Here is a 15,878-nt window from a genome sequence, read left to right on the forward strand (position 1 = left end):
GTATGTATTGATATGTAGGCTACCTGTGCCTTTAAAAAAAATGTATATAGTTCTGTCCTTGAGCTGTTCTTGTCTATTAATGTTCTGTATTATGTCATGTTTCATGTTTTGTGTGGACCCCAGGAAGAGTAGCTGCTGCTTTCTCAACAGCTAATGGGGATCCTAATAAAATACCTAATACCAAATCTTACAGTAACACGTATTGACATACAAATGCTATCTGACCTGTTTTGAAACATAATTGGTATTATCTCAGAAATGTCTTAATCCCCTTTTCAGGCAATAGCTTTAATAATATCAATGGAAATAGGGCCACTGAATAATGATATGCAAATGTTATTCACTAACTTTGAATATTTTTGGGGGTTGCAGTCTGTCTGCAACATTTCAGTTGTGACTGAAAACCATTTATGAAAACGGATCGGCCGGTTGCGTTACTTTCTTCCATTTGTGCGGAAGAGATTGGACATGCGGCTGATAAGAATGTGCTGGCGTAAGGTGTAGAATTACAGGGAACATTTTTCTCAAGTCACGTTGGCTGCCCCCCCCACAACTTGTCCCAATGCATAGAGGCGCGCTGCACGCCGATATAAAGAGGCGTCAGAACGCGAGGGGTCTTCCATTCATTCTCAGAACTCCTGACATTCAGGTGGATCTTGTCCTGCCGCGTAGCCGCCAGAATATCCCAAATAGCCATCACCATTATCAGGTCGGACAATGCTGCGAGTCAGGTGTCTCAGAGGAGGTAGCAGAGGGGCCGAGGCCGCCCATCTGATCGGAGCTATGGTTGGTATTTAGTTTCTGTTTTTTGTTTATTCAGAAATGTACAAAATCATAAAATGTGGAGATGTATCAGGGGAGCGCAGCTGCGGCAAACAGCTGTTAGCTGTCACTCAGAGAAGTGGACACATTTCATTTCAGTTTTTTACAATCTGAAGAATTTTTTTTTTTTTTATTGAGTTTGTTCTGATTAATTTGAACATTCTTCTTTCAAATAAAATGAATTGGCTATTTTTTCCACTTTCTTTTCACAGCAAAATGCTCAATTAAATGTAGGCCTACCAATCAAAAAGCAGGTCATTTTCTTTCATGACTTGATTTTGTCCGGACATAGACGAGTTTTTGTTTCAAATAAAACGACTAGAGCAGCATTTTTTGCCTCACTCAAGAATTTCGCTTGCTGTTCTCTGGAATTGTGAATTAAGTAAAATCCTTCTCTGCACGAAGTAGAATGCAAAATTGATACAGAAATGAAAACATTAATTTATGGATTTATTGGAAGAGAAAGTTTCTGCTTTATTTGGAAGTGTTTAAGAGAAAAATGTGTCCGGCAGCATATTTTAGCGCGTGAGTGACCGTGGCCAGCTGTTCCATACAATGGAGCTGCCCTCCCTGAACCCACTGACACCGAGAGCTGCGCATGTGCCCGCAGACCCCTTGAAATTATATCTCCAACTGAGATAACTGCGTTTATCAAGCGCACCTTGACTCAAACCCTTTAGGCCTTATCGAACATTAGGCTTTAACACCTTATGTTGACAAATGGTTTTCCTTTTGACTTTGTGATGCTTCTGTCTTTGTGTAATGTAGAATGTGTATGATAAGGCTTACTGTAAGAGATGAAGCTAACAGGTCATTTAGTCCTAGGTCTACTTATCTTTAAACCCTAGTTCTCATGGTCATGACTTCAAAAATCCCCTCAGTTAAACTACTGATTGGAAAAGTATATTCAAAAATCCACACGGAAGCTTAACATCTTAATCAATTTGATTTGTGTGAATGTAATGTTATGGTAAAGATGTGAACGGCCCTGTAATAATGTGTTGCGTTGGGTAGCCGACAGTGTGACCCAGTGGCATACAGCAGTTTCGCGCCCCGCAAGTTCTGAGCAACACATGTTTTTTTTGGGGGGTGGAAAACAACTAACTTCCTACAATTCTACACATTTTGCCATGGGGAAAAGATAACACATTTCAGTTTTATTTCTAATCCCATGCTATTGTACACATTTTGCCATGAGGCTGAGAGAAAATGTTGCAGATTTACAGCTAATTTCCTGTAACTCACTTTTTTTTTTTTTGCCATGATTGCGGAAGGCTGCGGGGGTTGTGTGGACACCAGTGGTGTGACCACACCGTGACATGAGAGCAGATGATACTGATACAGCTTTTCATCTTTCTGCAGCTCGGCCGCGCGGTGACTGGCTGGGTGCAGGGCGTGTTCCAGAGGACCTCGAGTTCCGCCGCTGCCGCGTCCGCCGCGCAGCCCCAACGCGCCCTGGAGGAGGACGCTGTTACTGAGCCTGCGCAGCAGGAGTGCCCTGTCTGCGCCTACAACGAATGGGACCCGCTCGAGGAGGTGATTGTAGGCCGCGCCGAGAACGCGCGCGTGCCTCCTTTCACTGTAGAGGTCAAGGTAAGGTGATCAAATCAGAACTCACAATTATGTAGAACAAATCTACACTATTATGTTCAAACTAAAATGCATGCGCCATAAAATATATAAATATATTATTGCACTGAGTTGATGAAAAATTAGCCTATCGCAAATAGCAACAGCTTCCTTACTAAATACATTCACATCTTAATGGGACTCACCTGCTTAAATAAAATATAAATCATTTAAGTAAACTCATGAATGAAGAACCCATAGTGATGTATTAAACTCTTTCAACAGGCTAACACATATGAGAAGCATTGGCCCTTCTACCAGAAGTATGGGGGCCAAACCTTTCCTGAGGACCACTTGAAGAAAGCTGTTGCTGAGATTGAGGAAATGTGCAATATTCTCCGCATGGAGGGAGTTACAGTTCAGAGACCCGAACCCATGGACTGGTCCTTCGAGTACAAGACTCCAGACTTCAACTCTACTGGTAGGCAGAGGGGAGCGCTACGGGATTGATTGATTGGTTAATTGATTGGTTGGTTGAATGATTGATCGTTTGTTTGTTTGTGTGAATGGGTGATTAAGGGATTGATTGTTTGATGGAAGATTCACGACCTGAACATTGAGATTGAGTAAAAACCCTGTGTGTCTCTAACATGTCTACTCATATCTCCTCTTCTCCCCCCCCCCCCCACCTCCCACACCCCCAGGCATGTACGCTGCCATGCCCAGAGACATCCTCATGGTGGTGGGGAATGAGATTATCGAAGCCCCCATGGCCTGGAGGTCCCGCTTCTTTGAGTACCGGGCCTACAGACCACTCATCAAGGAGTACTTCAGAAAGGGTGCCAAGTGGACCACCGCCCCAAAACCCACCATGTCCGATGAGCTGTACGATCAGGTGAGGTGTTAGATGGCATCCTGACCACTAGAGGAGCTCACTCACTTCCGAGTCCCTGGTCCTGCAGGGATCACATACTAAACAAGCGTTCACCGTAATGTTAGTTGCTTTTACTATACCTGGTATATATTACTCAAACTGTGCTTCGGCCTTATCTCATATCTCATGCTATAAGGGACATACTACCCATGAGATTAGGCCCAAGCTTAGTGTGTTTATATTACCCATGAGATTAGTCCCAAGGACAGGGTGTGTATGTTACTCATGTGGCAAGGGGCCATTTTAAAGGTACACCGTTCATACATGATAACTTAATGGCTGTAGATAATCCCCCCCTCCCTCCCTCCCTCCCTCCCTCCTTAAACTGAGACTCAGTGATGTGACATTGCCACAAGCAGCAGGGTGAACCAAAGATATTGCATATGAGTGTGATGCAAGAAGATGCACTCACACAGAGCTATTCATTGTAAATGTTTGTAGGCCTATGTAGCCAAATTGTATCTATGATCGTATGCTATCCATTCATGTTTTTTGTATGTTCTGTTTATATCTGTGAATTAACCAATGATATCAGGCCACACCCGGCCATGATTACAGACACCTGTGTGTGTCCTTTGACACTATATAAACTAGTGACCCGCAGTGTTTGTCATTATACCCTGATGAAGACAGCTTGTCTGTCCAAACGTTGGTTATTAGGTTATTCAATTATTGCATCTGAGCTCCTAGAGTGTGCGGATCTCCTTTTCTTTATCAAGCACTCACACAGAGTATCTACACCGGTACACTTCACTCTGCTGCAGTGTGATAGCTGCAGCCTGCCAACAACGGTGGAGAAGTTTAGCCTCGTGCTTCAACACTCTTAGCTGTTGCGGATATCGGCCCGATACTGCTGTTTACTTTGTTTATCACTGAGTCTACCTTTAGACCTGTCAGTCTCTGACCTCTGTCTGACACCCCTCCCCCCTCCAGGACTAACCTGTCTCTCTCTCTACCCTGTCTGTCTCTCTAACCTGTCTCTCTCTCTCTGCCACCTTCCAGGACTAACCTGTCTGTCTCTCTAATCTCTCTCTCTCTCTGCCCCCTCCAGGACTACCCTGTCTGTCTCTCTAACCTGTCTCTCTCTCTGCCCCCTCCAGGACTACCCTCTGTATCTCTAATCTGTCTCTCTCTCTGCCCCCTTCCAGGACTAACCTGTCTGTCTCTCTAATCTGTCTCTCTCTCTGCCTGCCTCCAGGACTAACCTGTCTGTCTCTCTAACCTGTCTCTCTCTCTGCCTGCCTCCAGGACTACCCTGTCTGTCTCTCTAATCTGTCTCTCTCTCTCTCTGCCCCCTCCAGGACTACCCTCTGTATCTCTAACCTGTCTCTCTCTCTCTGCCCCCTTCCAGGACTAACCTGTCTGTCTCTCTAATCTGTCTCTCTCTCTGCCTGCCTCCAGGACTACCCTGTCTGTCTCTCTAACCTGTCTCTCTCTCTGCCTGCCTCCAGGACTAACCTGTCTGTCTCTCTAACCTGTCTCTCTCTCTGCCCCCCTCCAGGAGTACCCCATCCGTACGGTGGAGGACAGACACAAGCTGGCTTCCCAGGGAAAGTTTGTCACCACCGAACACGAGCCGTGCTTCGACGCCGCTGACTTCATCAGAGCTGGCAGGGATCTGTTCGTCCAGAGGAGTCAGGTATGGAGGCCACAATGCCACATATCCTGTTATAGCATCACACTGTGTTTACTCCTTACTGAAAAGGGTTGCGGAGTGTGCAGCTTAGGTTCAGCGCTGCTGTGGTCAAAGTTCAGCCTTTTGAATATTTTCTTAGCACCAGGCCAATGCTTTCCCTCATCAGAGAGACAGGTCATATGGATCTATCTCATCAGAGACCAGGCAGTGTTTCTATCTTCAGTCTGCTACAGAGAGGATAGATAGATAGATAGATAGATAGATAGATAGATAGATAGATAGATAGATAGATAGATAGATAGATAGATAGATAGATAGAGTACTTGCCCAACAGAAGCCTACACTGCCTAGCTGCAATTAGATCCCCAGTTTGTTGCAAGAAGCAAGCCGACAGAACAGAGGACTGGTCTTTAGACTGATTCCTGGGTCACTGAACACATTGAGTCCCCGTTGAGGCCTTTGGTGTTTGTCAATGACCAAGTTCAGAGCCACTAATTAACACAATTACATAAAGGCCTAGAGGCCTACGTCTGGACCAGCTCTGTGGGACCACAGGGTTAACTAGTGATGGTAATGAATTGGGTAATGCAACACTTTATTTTATGTCCCAGTCTCAGAAAGTGTTTACCTGGTATTTACAAGTAAACTATGTGATATCAATAGGTACTTTCTGGAACATACTGTTGAAGAATTCAACACAATGGGTAACTAACTACCTGGTACCAAATGATGTATAGTTATTAGTACTAGATATTACTAAGCCATTATTAGGTATCATTTAACCACGTCATTCCAATTTATTGTTGATTGATTCCAGTCATTATTTCTCAATTTCCAGGTTACAAACTACATGGGGATTGAGTGGATGCGTCGGCATCTTGCCCCGGACTACAAGGTACACATCATATCGTTCAAGGACCCCAACCCCATGCATATTGACGCCACCTTCAACATCATCGGACCGGGACTGGTGCTGTCCAACCCTGACCGCCCCTGTCGCCAGGTCAGTCCGATGGAGAGAAAGAGAAAGAGAAAGAGGGAGGGAGGTTGGGGGGGGTGCAGAGGGAGAGACGGAGGGAGTGAAGAGAGAATGAGAGGAGAGAGAGAGAGAGGGAGGGAGGGAGGTTGGGGGGGGGTGCAGAGGGAGAGAGGGAGGGAGTGAAGAGAGAATGAGAGGAGAGAGAGAGGGAGGGAGGGAGGTTGGGGGGGTGCAGAGGGAGAGAGGGAGGGAGTGAAGAGAGAATGAGAGGAGAGAGAGGGAGGGAGGGAGGTTGGGGGGGTGCAGAGGGAGAGAGGGAGGGAGTGAAGAGAGAATGAGAGGAGAGAGAGAGACGGGGCGGGATGGAGAGAGAGAGAGAGAGAGAGAGAGAGGCATGTACCAGATGGCATGTACCAGATGCAATGGCATGTACCAGATGCTCAGCAGGCTCTGCTCACAATTACTGGCCTGCGGCCAAACCACACAACCAACAACATTAGACACTTTATGGAACACAAAGCCTTCACTATTTCATCCTGGAATATCCAAGGCCTGAGGTCATCTGCCTTTGGCCTAAAGAGCAGGAATCTGGACTTCACCAAAGAAATCGGAAATACAGACATTGTCATCCTACAAGAAACATGGTATAGAGGAGACGGACCCACTGGTTGCCCTCTAGGTTACAGAGAGCTGGTAGTCCCATCCACCAAACTACCAGGTGTGAAACAGGGAAGGGACTCAGGGGTATGCTAATTTGGTATAGAGCAGACCTAACTCACTCTATTAAATTAATCAAAACAGGAACATTTTACATTTGGTTAGAAATTCAAAAGGAAATTATCTCAACTGAGACAAATGTCCTCCTGTGTGCTACCTATATCCCCCCACTAGAATCCCCATACTTTAATGAAGACAGTTTCTCCATCCTGGAGGGGGAAATCAATCATTTCCAGACCCAGGGACATGTACTAGTCTGTGGCGACCTAAATGCCAGAACTGGACAAGAACCTGACACCCTCAGCACACAGGGGGACAAACACCTACCTGGAGGTGACAGCATTCCCCTCCCCCATATGCCCCCCTAGGCACAACTACGACAACATAACCAACAAAAACGGGTCACGACTCCTGCAGCTCTGTCGCACACTGGGTATGTACATAGTCAATGGTAGGCTTCGAGGGGACTCCTATGGTAGGTACACCTATAGCTCATCTCTTGGCAGTAGTACTGTAGACTACTTTATCACTGACCTCAACCCAGAGTCTCTCAGAGCGTTCACAGTCAGCCCACTGACACCCCTATCAGACCACAGCAAAATCACAGTCTACTTGAACAGAGCAATACTCAATCATGAGGCATCAAAGCCAAAGGAACTGAATAATATTAAGAAATGCTATAGATGGAAGGAAAGTAGTGTTGAAACCTACCAAAAAACAAGTAGTAAACAACAAATTCAATCCATTCTAGACAATTTCCTGGACAAAACGTTCCACTGTAATAGTGAAGGTGTAAACTTGGCAGTAGAAAACCTAAACAGTATATTTGACCTCTCAGCTTCCCTATCAAATCTAAAAATCTCTAACAGAAAACCAAAGAAAAGTAATAACAGTGATAAATGGTTTGATGAAGAATGCAAAAACCTAAGAAAGAAATTGAGAAACCTATCCAACCAAAAACATAGAGACCCAGAAAACCTGAGCCTACGCCTTCGCTATGGTGAATCACTAAAACAATACAGAAATACACTACGGAAAAAGAAGGAACAGCATGTCAGAAATCAGCTCAATGTAATTGAAGAATCCATAGACTCTAACCACTTCTGGGAAAATTGGAAAACACTAAACAAACAACAACACGAAGAGCTATCTATCCAAAACGGAGATGTATGGGTAAACCACTTCTCCAACCTTTTTGGCCCTATAACAGAGAACAAACAGCAAAAACATATACATGATCAAATGCAAATCTTAGAATCAACTATTAAAGACTACCAGAACCCACTGGATTCTCCAATTACATTGAATGAACTACAGGACAAAATACAAACCCTCCAACCCAAAAAGTCCTGTGGTGTTGATGGTATCCTCAATGAAATGATAAAATATACAGACCACAAATTTCAATTAGCTATACTTAAACTCTTTAACATCATCCTTAGCTCTGGCATCTTCCCCAATATTTGGAACCAAGGACTGATCACCCCAATCCACAAAAAGTGGAGACAAATTTGACCCCAATAACTACCGTGGGATATGCGTCAACAGCAACCTTGGGAAAATCCTCTGCATTATCATTAACAGCAGACTAGTTCATTTCCTCAGTGAAAACAATGTACTGAGCAAATGTCAAATTGGCTTTTACCAAATTACCGTACGACAGACCACGTATTCACCCTGCACACCCTAATTGACAAACAAACAAACCAAAACAAAGGCAAAGTCTTCTCATGCTTTGTTGATTTCAAAAAAGCTTTTGACTCAATTTGGCATGAGGGTCTGCTATACAAATTGATGGAAAGTGGGGTTGGGGGAAAAACATACGACATTATAAAATCCATGTACACAAACAACAAGTGTGCGGTTAAAATTGGCAAAAAACACACACATTTCTTTCCACAGGGCCGTGGGGTGAGACAGGGATGCAGTTTAAGCCCCACCCTCTTCAACATATATATCAACGAATTGGCGAGGGCACTAGAAAAGTCTGCAGCACCCGGCCTCACCCTACTAGAATCTGAAGTCAAATGTCTTCTGTTTGCTGATGATCTGGTGCTTCTGTCACCAACCAAGGAGGGCCTACAGCAGCACCTAGATCTTCTGCACAGATTCTGTCAGACCTGGGCCCTGACAGTAAATCTCAGTAAGACAAAAATAATGGTGTTCCAAAAAAGGTCCAGTTGCCAGGACCACAAATACAAATTCCATCTAGACACCGTTGCCCTAGAGCACACAAAAAACTATACATACCTCGGCCTAAACATCAGCGCCACAGGTAACTTCCACAAAGCTGTGAACGATCTGAGAGACAAGGCAAGAAGGGCCTTCTATGCCATCAAAAGGAACATAAAATTTGATATACCAATTAGGATCTGGCTAAAAATACTTGAATCAGTTATAGAACCCATTGCCCTTTATGGTTCTGAGGTCTGGGGTCCGCTCACCAACCAAGAATTCACAAAATGGGACAAACACCAAATCAAATCAAATCAAATCAAATTGTATTGGTCACATGCGCCGAATACAACAGGAGCAGACATTGCAGTGAAATGCTTACTTACAGCCCTTAACCAACAGTGCATTTATTTTAAACAAAAAAAGTAAGAATAAAACAACAACAAAAAAAGTGTTGAGAAAAAAAAGAGCAGAAGTAAAATAAAGTGACAGTAGGGAGGCTATATATACAGTAAAATAAAGTGACAGTAGGGAGGCTATATATACGGGGGGTACCGTTGCAGAGTCAATGTGCCAATGTGCGGGGGCACCGGCTAGTTGAGGTAGTTGAGGTAATATGTACATGTGGGTAGAGTTAAAGTGACTATGCATAAATACTTAACAGAGTAGCAGCAGCGTAAAAAGGATGGGGTGGGGGGGGCAGTGCAAATAGTCCGGGTAGCCATGATTAGCTGTTCAGGAGTCTTATGGCTTGGGGGTAGAAGCTGTTGAGAAGTCTTTTGGACCTAGACTTGGCACTCCGGTACCGCTTGCCGTGCGGTAGCAGAGAGAACAGTCTATGACTAGGGTGGCTGGAGTCTTTGACAATTTTGAGGGCCTTCCTCTGACACCGCCTGGTATAGAGGTCCTGGATGGCAGGGAGCTTTGCCCCAGTGATGTACTGGGCCGTACGCACTACCCTCTGTAGTGCCTTGCGGTCAGAGGCCAAGCAGTTGCCATACCAGGCGGTGATGCAACCAGTCAGGATGCTCTCGATGGTGCAGCTGTAGAATTTTTTGAGGATCTGAGGACCCATGCCAAATCTTTTTAGTCTCCTGAGGGGGAATAGGCTTTGTCGTGCCCTCTTCACGACTGTCTTGGTGTGTTTGGACCATGATAGTTCGTTGGTGATGTGGACACCAAGGAACTTGAAGCTCTCAACCTGTTCCACTACAGCCCCGTCGATGAGAATGGGGGCGTGCTCAGTCCTCTTTTTTTTTCCTGTAGTCCACAATCATCTCCTTTGTCTTGGTCACGTTGAGGGAGAGGTTGTTGTCCTGGCACCACACGGCCAGATCTCTGACCTCCTCCCTATAAGCTGTCTCATCGTTGTCGGTGATCAGGCCTACCACTGTTGTGTCGTCGGCAAACTTAATGATGGTGTTGGAGTCGTGCCTGGCCATGCAGTCATGGGTGAACAGAGAGTACAGGAGGGGACTGAGCACGCACCCCTGAGGGGCCCCCGTGTTGAGGATCAGTGTGGCAGATGTGTTGTTGCCTACCCTTACCACCTGGGGGCGGCCCGTCAGGAAGTCCAGGATCCAGTTGCAGAGGGAGGTGTTTAGTCCCAGGATCCTTAGCTTAGTGATGAGCTTAGAGGGCACTATGGTGTTGAATGCTGAGCTGTAGTCAATGAATAGCATTCTCACGTAGGTGTTCCTCTTGTCCAGGTGGGAAAGAGCAATGTGGAGTGCGATAGAGATTGCATCATCTGTGGATCTGTTGGGGCGGTATGCAAATTGGAGTGGGTCTAGGGTTTCTGGGATTATGCTGTTGATGTGAGCCATGACCAGTCTTTCAAAGCACTTCATGGCTACAGACGTCAGTGCTACGGGTCGGTAGTCATTTAGGCAGGTTATCTTATAGTTCTTGGGCACGGGGACTATGGTGGTCTGCTTGAAACATGTTGGTATTACAGACTCAGTCAGGGACATGTTGAAAATGTCAGTGAAGACACTTGCCAGTTGGTCAGCACATGCTCGGAGTACACGCCCTGGTAATCCGTCTGGCCCTGCGGCCTTGTGAATGTTGACCTGCTTAAAAGTCTTACTCACATCGGCTACGGAGAGCGTGATCACATAGTCGTCCGGAACAGCTGGTGCTCTCATGCATGCTTCAGTGTTGCTTGCCTCGAAGCGAGCATAGAAGTGGTTTAGCTTGTCTGGTAGGCTTGTGTCACTGGGCAGCTCGCGGCTGTGCTTCCCTTTGTAGTCTGTAATAGTTTTCAAGCCCTGCCACATCCGACGAGCGTCAGAGCCAGTGTAGTATGATTCAATCTTAGACCTGTATTGACTCTTTGCCTGTTTGATGGTTCGTCGGAGGTCATAGCGGGATTTCTTATAAGCGTCCGGGTTAGAGTCCCGTTCCTTGAAAGCGGCAGCTCTACCCTTTAGCTCAGTGCGGATGTTTCCTGTAATCCATGGCTTCTGGTTGGGGTATGTACGTACGGTCACTGTGGGGACGACATCATCGATGCACTTATTGATGAAGCCAGTGACTGATGTGGTGTACTCCTCAATGCTGTCTGAAGAATCCCGGAACATGTTCCAGTCTGTGCTAGCAAAACAGTCCTGTAGCTTAGCATCTGCGTCATCTGACCACTTTTTTATTAACCGAATCACTGGTGCTTCCTGCTTCAGTTTTTGCTTATAAGCAGGAATCAGGAGGATAGAGTTATGGTCAGATTTGCCAAATGGAGGGCGAGGGAGAGCTTTGTATGCAAATTGAGACTCTGCATGCAGAATTCTGCAAAAACATCCTCCGTGTACAACGTAAAACACCAAATAATGCATGCAGAGCAGAATTAGGCCAATACCCGCTAATTATCAAAATCCAGAAAAGAGCCGTTAAATTCTATAACCACTTAAAAGGAAGCGATTCCCAAACCTTCCATAACAAAGCCATCACCTACAGAGAGATGAACTTGGAGAAGAGTCCCCTAAGTAAGCTTGTCCTGGGGCTCTGTTCACAAACACAAACAGACCCCACACAGCCCCAGGACAACAACAACAACAACAACAACACAATTAGACCCAACCAAATCATGAGAAAACAAAAAGAGAATTACTTGACACATTGGAAAGAACAAACAAATAAACAGAGCAAACTAGAATGCTATTTGGCCCTAAACAGAGAGTACACAGTGGCAGAATACCTGACCACTGTGACTGACCCAAACTTAAGGAAAGCTTTGACTATGTACAGACTCAGTGAGCATAGCCTTGCTATTGAGAAAGGCCGCCGTAGGCAGACCTGGCTCTCAAGAGAAGACAGGCTATGTGCACACTGCCCACAAAATGAGGTGGAAACTGAGCTGCACTTCCTAACCTCCTGCCAAATGTATGACCATATTAGAGACACATATTTCCCTCAGATTACAGCGATCCACAAAGAATTCGAAAACAAACCCCATTTTGATAAACTCCCTTATCTACTGGGTGAAAAACCACAGTGTGCCATCACAGCTGCAATATTTGTGACCTGTTGCCACAAGAAAAGGGCAGACAGTGAAGAACAAACACCATTGTAAATACAACCCATATTTATGTTTATTTATTTTCCCATTTGTACTTTAACTATTTGCACATCGTTACAACACTGTATATATACATAATATGACATTTGAAATGTCTTTATTCATTTGAAACTTCTGAGTGTAATGTTTACTGTTAATATTTATTGTTTATTTCACTTTTGTTTACTATCTACTTCACTTGCTTTGGCAATGTTAACACACGTTTCCCATGCCAATAAAGCCCTTAAATTGAAATTGAAATTGAATTGAATTGAGAGGGAGAGAGAGGGTGATTGAGAGCAACAAACAGGAGAGAGAAACAGGAGAGAAAGGGAAGGGGGATATCTAGTCAGTTGTACAACTGAATGCATTCAACTGAAATGTGTCTTCCGCATTTAACCCAACCCCTCTGAATCAGAGAGAGGAGAGAGAAACAAGAGAGAGAGGAGAGAGAAACAAGAGAGAGAGGAGAGAGAAACAAGAGAGAAACAAGAGAGAGAGGAGAGAGAAACAAGAGAGAGAGGAGAGAGAAACAAGAGAGAAACAAGAGAGAGGAGAGAGAAACAAGAGAGAGAGGAGAGAGAAACAAGAGAGAGAGGAGAGAGAAACAAGAGATGACCCTCCTGACCAGTTTGACCTTTCCCCCTGTATATACAGTCCTGCAGTGCCCTCTAGTAGAGTGATGCTGTAACTGATACAACTCTACATGGGAAGAGACTTCTGTCTGACCCACAGCATCTCTGATTTCTCTCCTTCAGGTGGAGATGTTTGAGAAGGCCGGGTGGACCGTGGTCAAGCCTCCAACTCCTCTGATTCCAGATGGTATGATATTGTTGTTGTTGTTGTTGTTGTTATTGTTATTGTTATTGTTGTTGTTTGAGAATTCAAGACACCTATCAACAAAAGACAGCCCTATTTCTAGCACTTCCTGATTTGTTGATAGACAACTGTCGGTGTGGTCTTTTCATGGTGTGATGATATCTACGAGTGTCTGGTTAGTACATCTACCTGTTCTCCCATCAGATCACCCTCTGTGGATGTCCTCTAAGTGGCTGTCTATGAATGTCCTGATGCTGGACCCCAAACGGGTCATGTGTGATGCCAATGAGCACACCATCCACAAGATGTTTGAGGACCTTGGTGAGTGGAATACGACCTACATGTATGACCTATGACAGTTCATTAGAATCCCTCCACTAAGTATTCTATTCAAACATTTAGTATCTTTATTTAGGGATTGATTGATTTATTAGTTTGTCTAAGTTAGTTCAGATAAAGTTCCAAAACAGACCTTTTGACAACTGCCATCGAATAATGGATACTATTTACTCCTTCCTCTCATTTATCTGACTCCCTCCCTCCCTCCCTCCCTCCCTCCCTCCCTCCCTCCCTCCCTCCGTTCTCCAGGTATCAAGACCATCAAGGTGAACATCCGCCACGCCAACTCCCTGGGAGGAGGCTTCCACTGCTGGACCACCGACGTGCGTCGCCGTGGTACCCTCGAGTCCTACTTCCACTAGCCACGCCAGAAACTGGCAGTTTTTATTGAGCTTAAGTAAGGTTGAAGTCCCAATCAACAATCTGCAGTTGATTTTTCCTTTAAAAAATTTTTAAAACCACATGTGTTGATTTAAAGTAAACAGTCCTGTGCATGACAGTGCCTTTCGTGACTACGCTTGGTTCTGAGTTTAATTTTAACGCTCAACAACAATAAAAGTTTAAAAAACTCGCTTTTAGAGAGAGAAAAAGAGAAGTACTCAATAACCTCAATAAATACTGCATTTCTGGCTTGGCTATTGTGAAGCAACGTTGTACCATCTAAATGACTCTGAGTTAACATCAAAACGAGTGGTTTGTAAAAAGAGGGCAGGGTAGGCTACTTTATAGGTGTGATGATGATGACGTCACACTTGGTCCGCGTCTGAAATGGCACCCTATTCACTATATAGTGCACTACTTTTGACCACTACTTCCTTTTTATGAACTCAGAAAAAAATATCAACATTCATCCACTGTATTATCAATTGATGCTGCCATATGATCTTTTTTTTATATGATTTTTTTAATTCAAAAGAATGTCTCAAAGTTTTTATAGTAGATCACTATTATTAAACAATATGGATTTCTTATCTCAGGTATTTTATATATTGTAAAAAAATTTTAAAAAAAGAGAGAGAGAGAGAGAAAATAATGACTTAAACGGGACAAATGGATACTATATTTGTATTTTTCATACATTTTATTTGGGCTCATACATTTTATTTGGGCTCATACATTTTATTTGGGCTCATACCTTTTTCATTGTTTCCCAGAAATTAGCCTTTTTTATATCTTTGCTTAAAAGGAGAATGAGGTCCATATCAGATATTGTGATACCTTGCAGACCTGGGTCAAATATCAAATACTTTCAAATACTGCACTTAATTTAGTTTGGACCGGTAGAATGGAACCGATGTAATATGGTCCCAGAAGTACAAACGCCAAGCTAAATCAAGTGCACCTCAAACACTTTCAAGTACATGTATTTTTCAAGTATTTTACGTAAGTATTATAAACAAGTATTTTACATAAGTATTTTACACTATGTATTTGACCCAGTCTGATACCTTATGCCTCTGCTGTCTTCTACAATAGCAACTGAGCCAGATCTATGCTAGTTATTTTCATTACACTGCTAAAGCTGCTTCTACGTTTGGCATGGTCAAAATACCTATTAGGGTTCAGGAGGTCTCTGGATGCATCCCAAATGGCACCCTAATCCCTATATAGTGCATAAAGTAGTGCACTATATATGGAATAGGGTGCCATTTGGGATGCACCATGTGTTTATGTAATTATATAGTTTTTAGTTTACGTTCATAGTAGTTTTCTCCTTGATACACATGTAATGTATTCTTGGAGATCAAGTGTTTTGAATCTTGAATTGACGTTCGATTGACCCATAGCATTAAAGATGGCTCAAGGATGCAATATCAATTATAAAAAATAAATGATAAAAAAAATGTTTGCGAAATATTTCATTATTATTCATTATTATTACAATTATTTTTATATCATTATTGTTATATTTTATCTATCTATCTATCTATCTATCTATCTATCTATCTATCTATCTATCTATCTATCTATCTATCTATCTATCTATCTATCTATCTATCTATCTATCTATCTATCTATCTATCTACGTTTGCCCACTTACAAAGACATGATCAGTCTATAATTTTAATGGTAGGTTTATTTGAACAGTGAGAGACAGAATAACAACAAATAAATCTAGAAAAACGCATGTCAAAAATTTTATAAATTGATTTGCATTTTAATGAGGGAAATAAGTATTTGACCCCTCTGCAAAACATGACTTAGTACTTGGTGGCAAAACCCGTGTTGGCAATCACAGAGGTCAGACGCTTCTTGTAGTTGGCCACCAGGTTTGCACACATCTCAGGAGGGATTTTGTTCCACTCCTCTTTGCAGATCTTCTCCAAGTCATTAA

The 15,878-nt window shown here is 43.6% G+C and overlaps 1 protein-coding gene across 1 annotated transcript; it reads left to right on the plus strand.

Annotated features, from left to right (window-relative positions):
- The first annotated feature begins 604 nt into the window (after positions 1 to 604).
- Positions 605 to 15,389, plus strand: gatm (glycine amidinotransferase (L-arginine:glycine amidinotransferase)). The gene is made up of 9 exons (XM_041857618.2): positions 605 to 786; positions 2,185 to 2,415; positions 2,677 to 2,872; positions 3,096 to 3,286; positions 4,827 to 4,964; positions 5,800 to 5,964; positions 13,144 to 13,207; positions 13,409 to 13,525; positions 13,793 to 15,389. Exons 1-9 carry the CDS (start codon positions 718 to 720, stop codon positions 13,903 to 13,905), a joined length of 1,284 nt encoding a protein of 427 aa, XP_041713552.1. The 5' UTR covers positions 605 to 717; the 3' UTR covers positions 13,906 to 15,389.
- The last annotated feature ends 489 nt before the right edge of the window (positions 15,390 to 15,878 follow it).

This window comes from Coregonus clupeaformis, chromosome 20 (assembly GCF_020615455.1).
Source record: "Coregonus clupeaformis isolate EN_2021a chromosome 20, ASM2061545v1, whole genome shotgun sequence".
NCBI classification, from domain to species: Eukaryota; Metazoa; Chordata; class Actinopteri; order Salmoniformes; family Salmonidae; genus Coregonus; species Coregonus clupeaformis.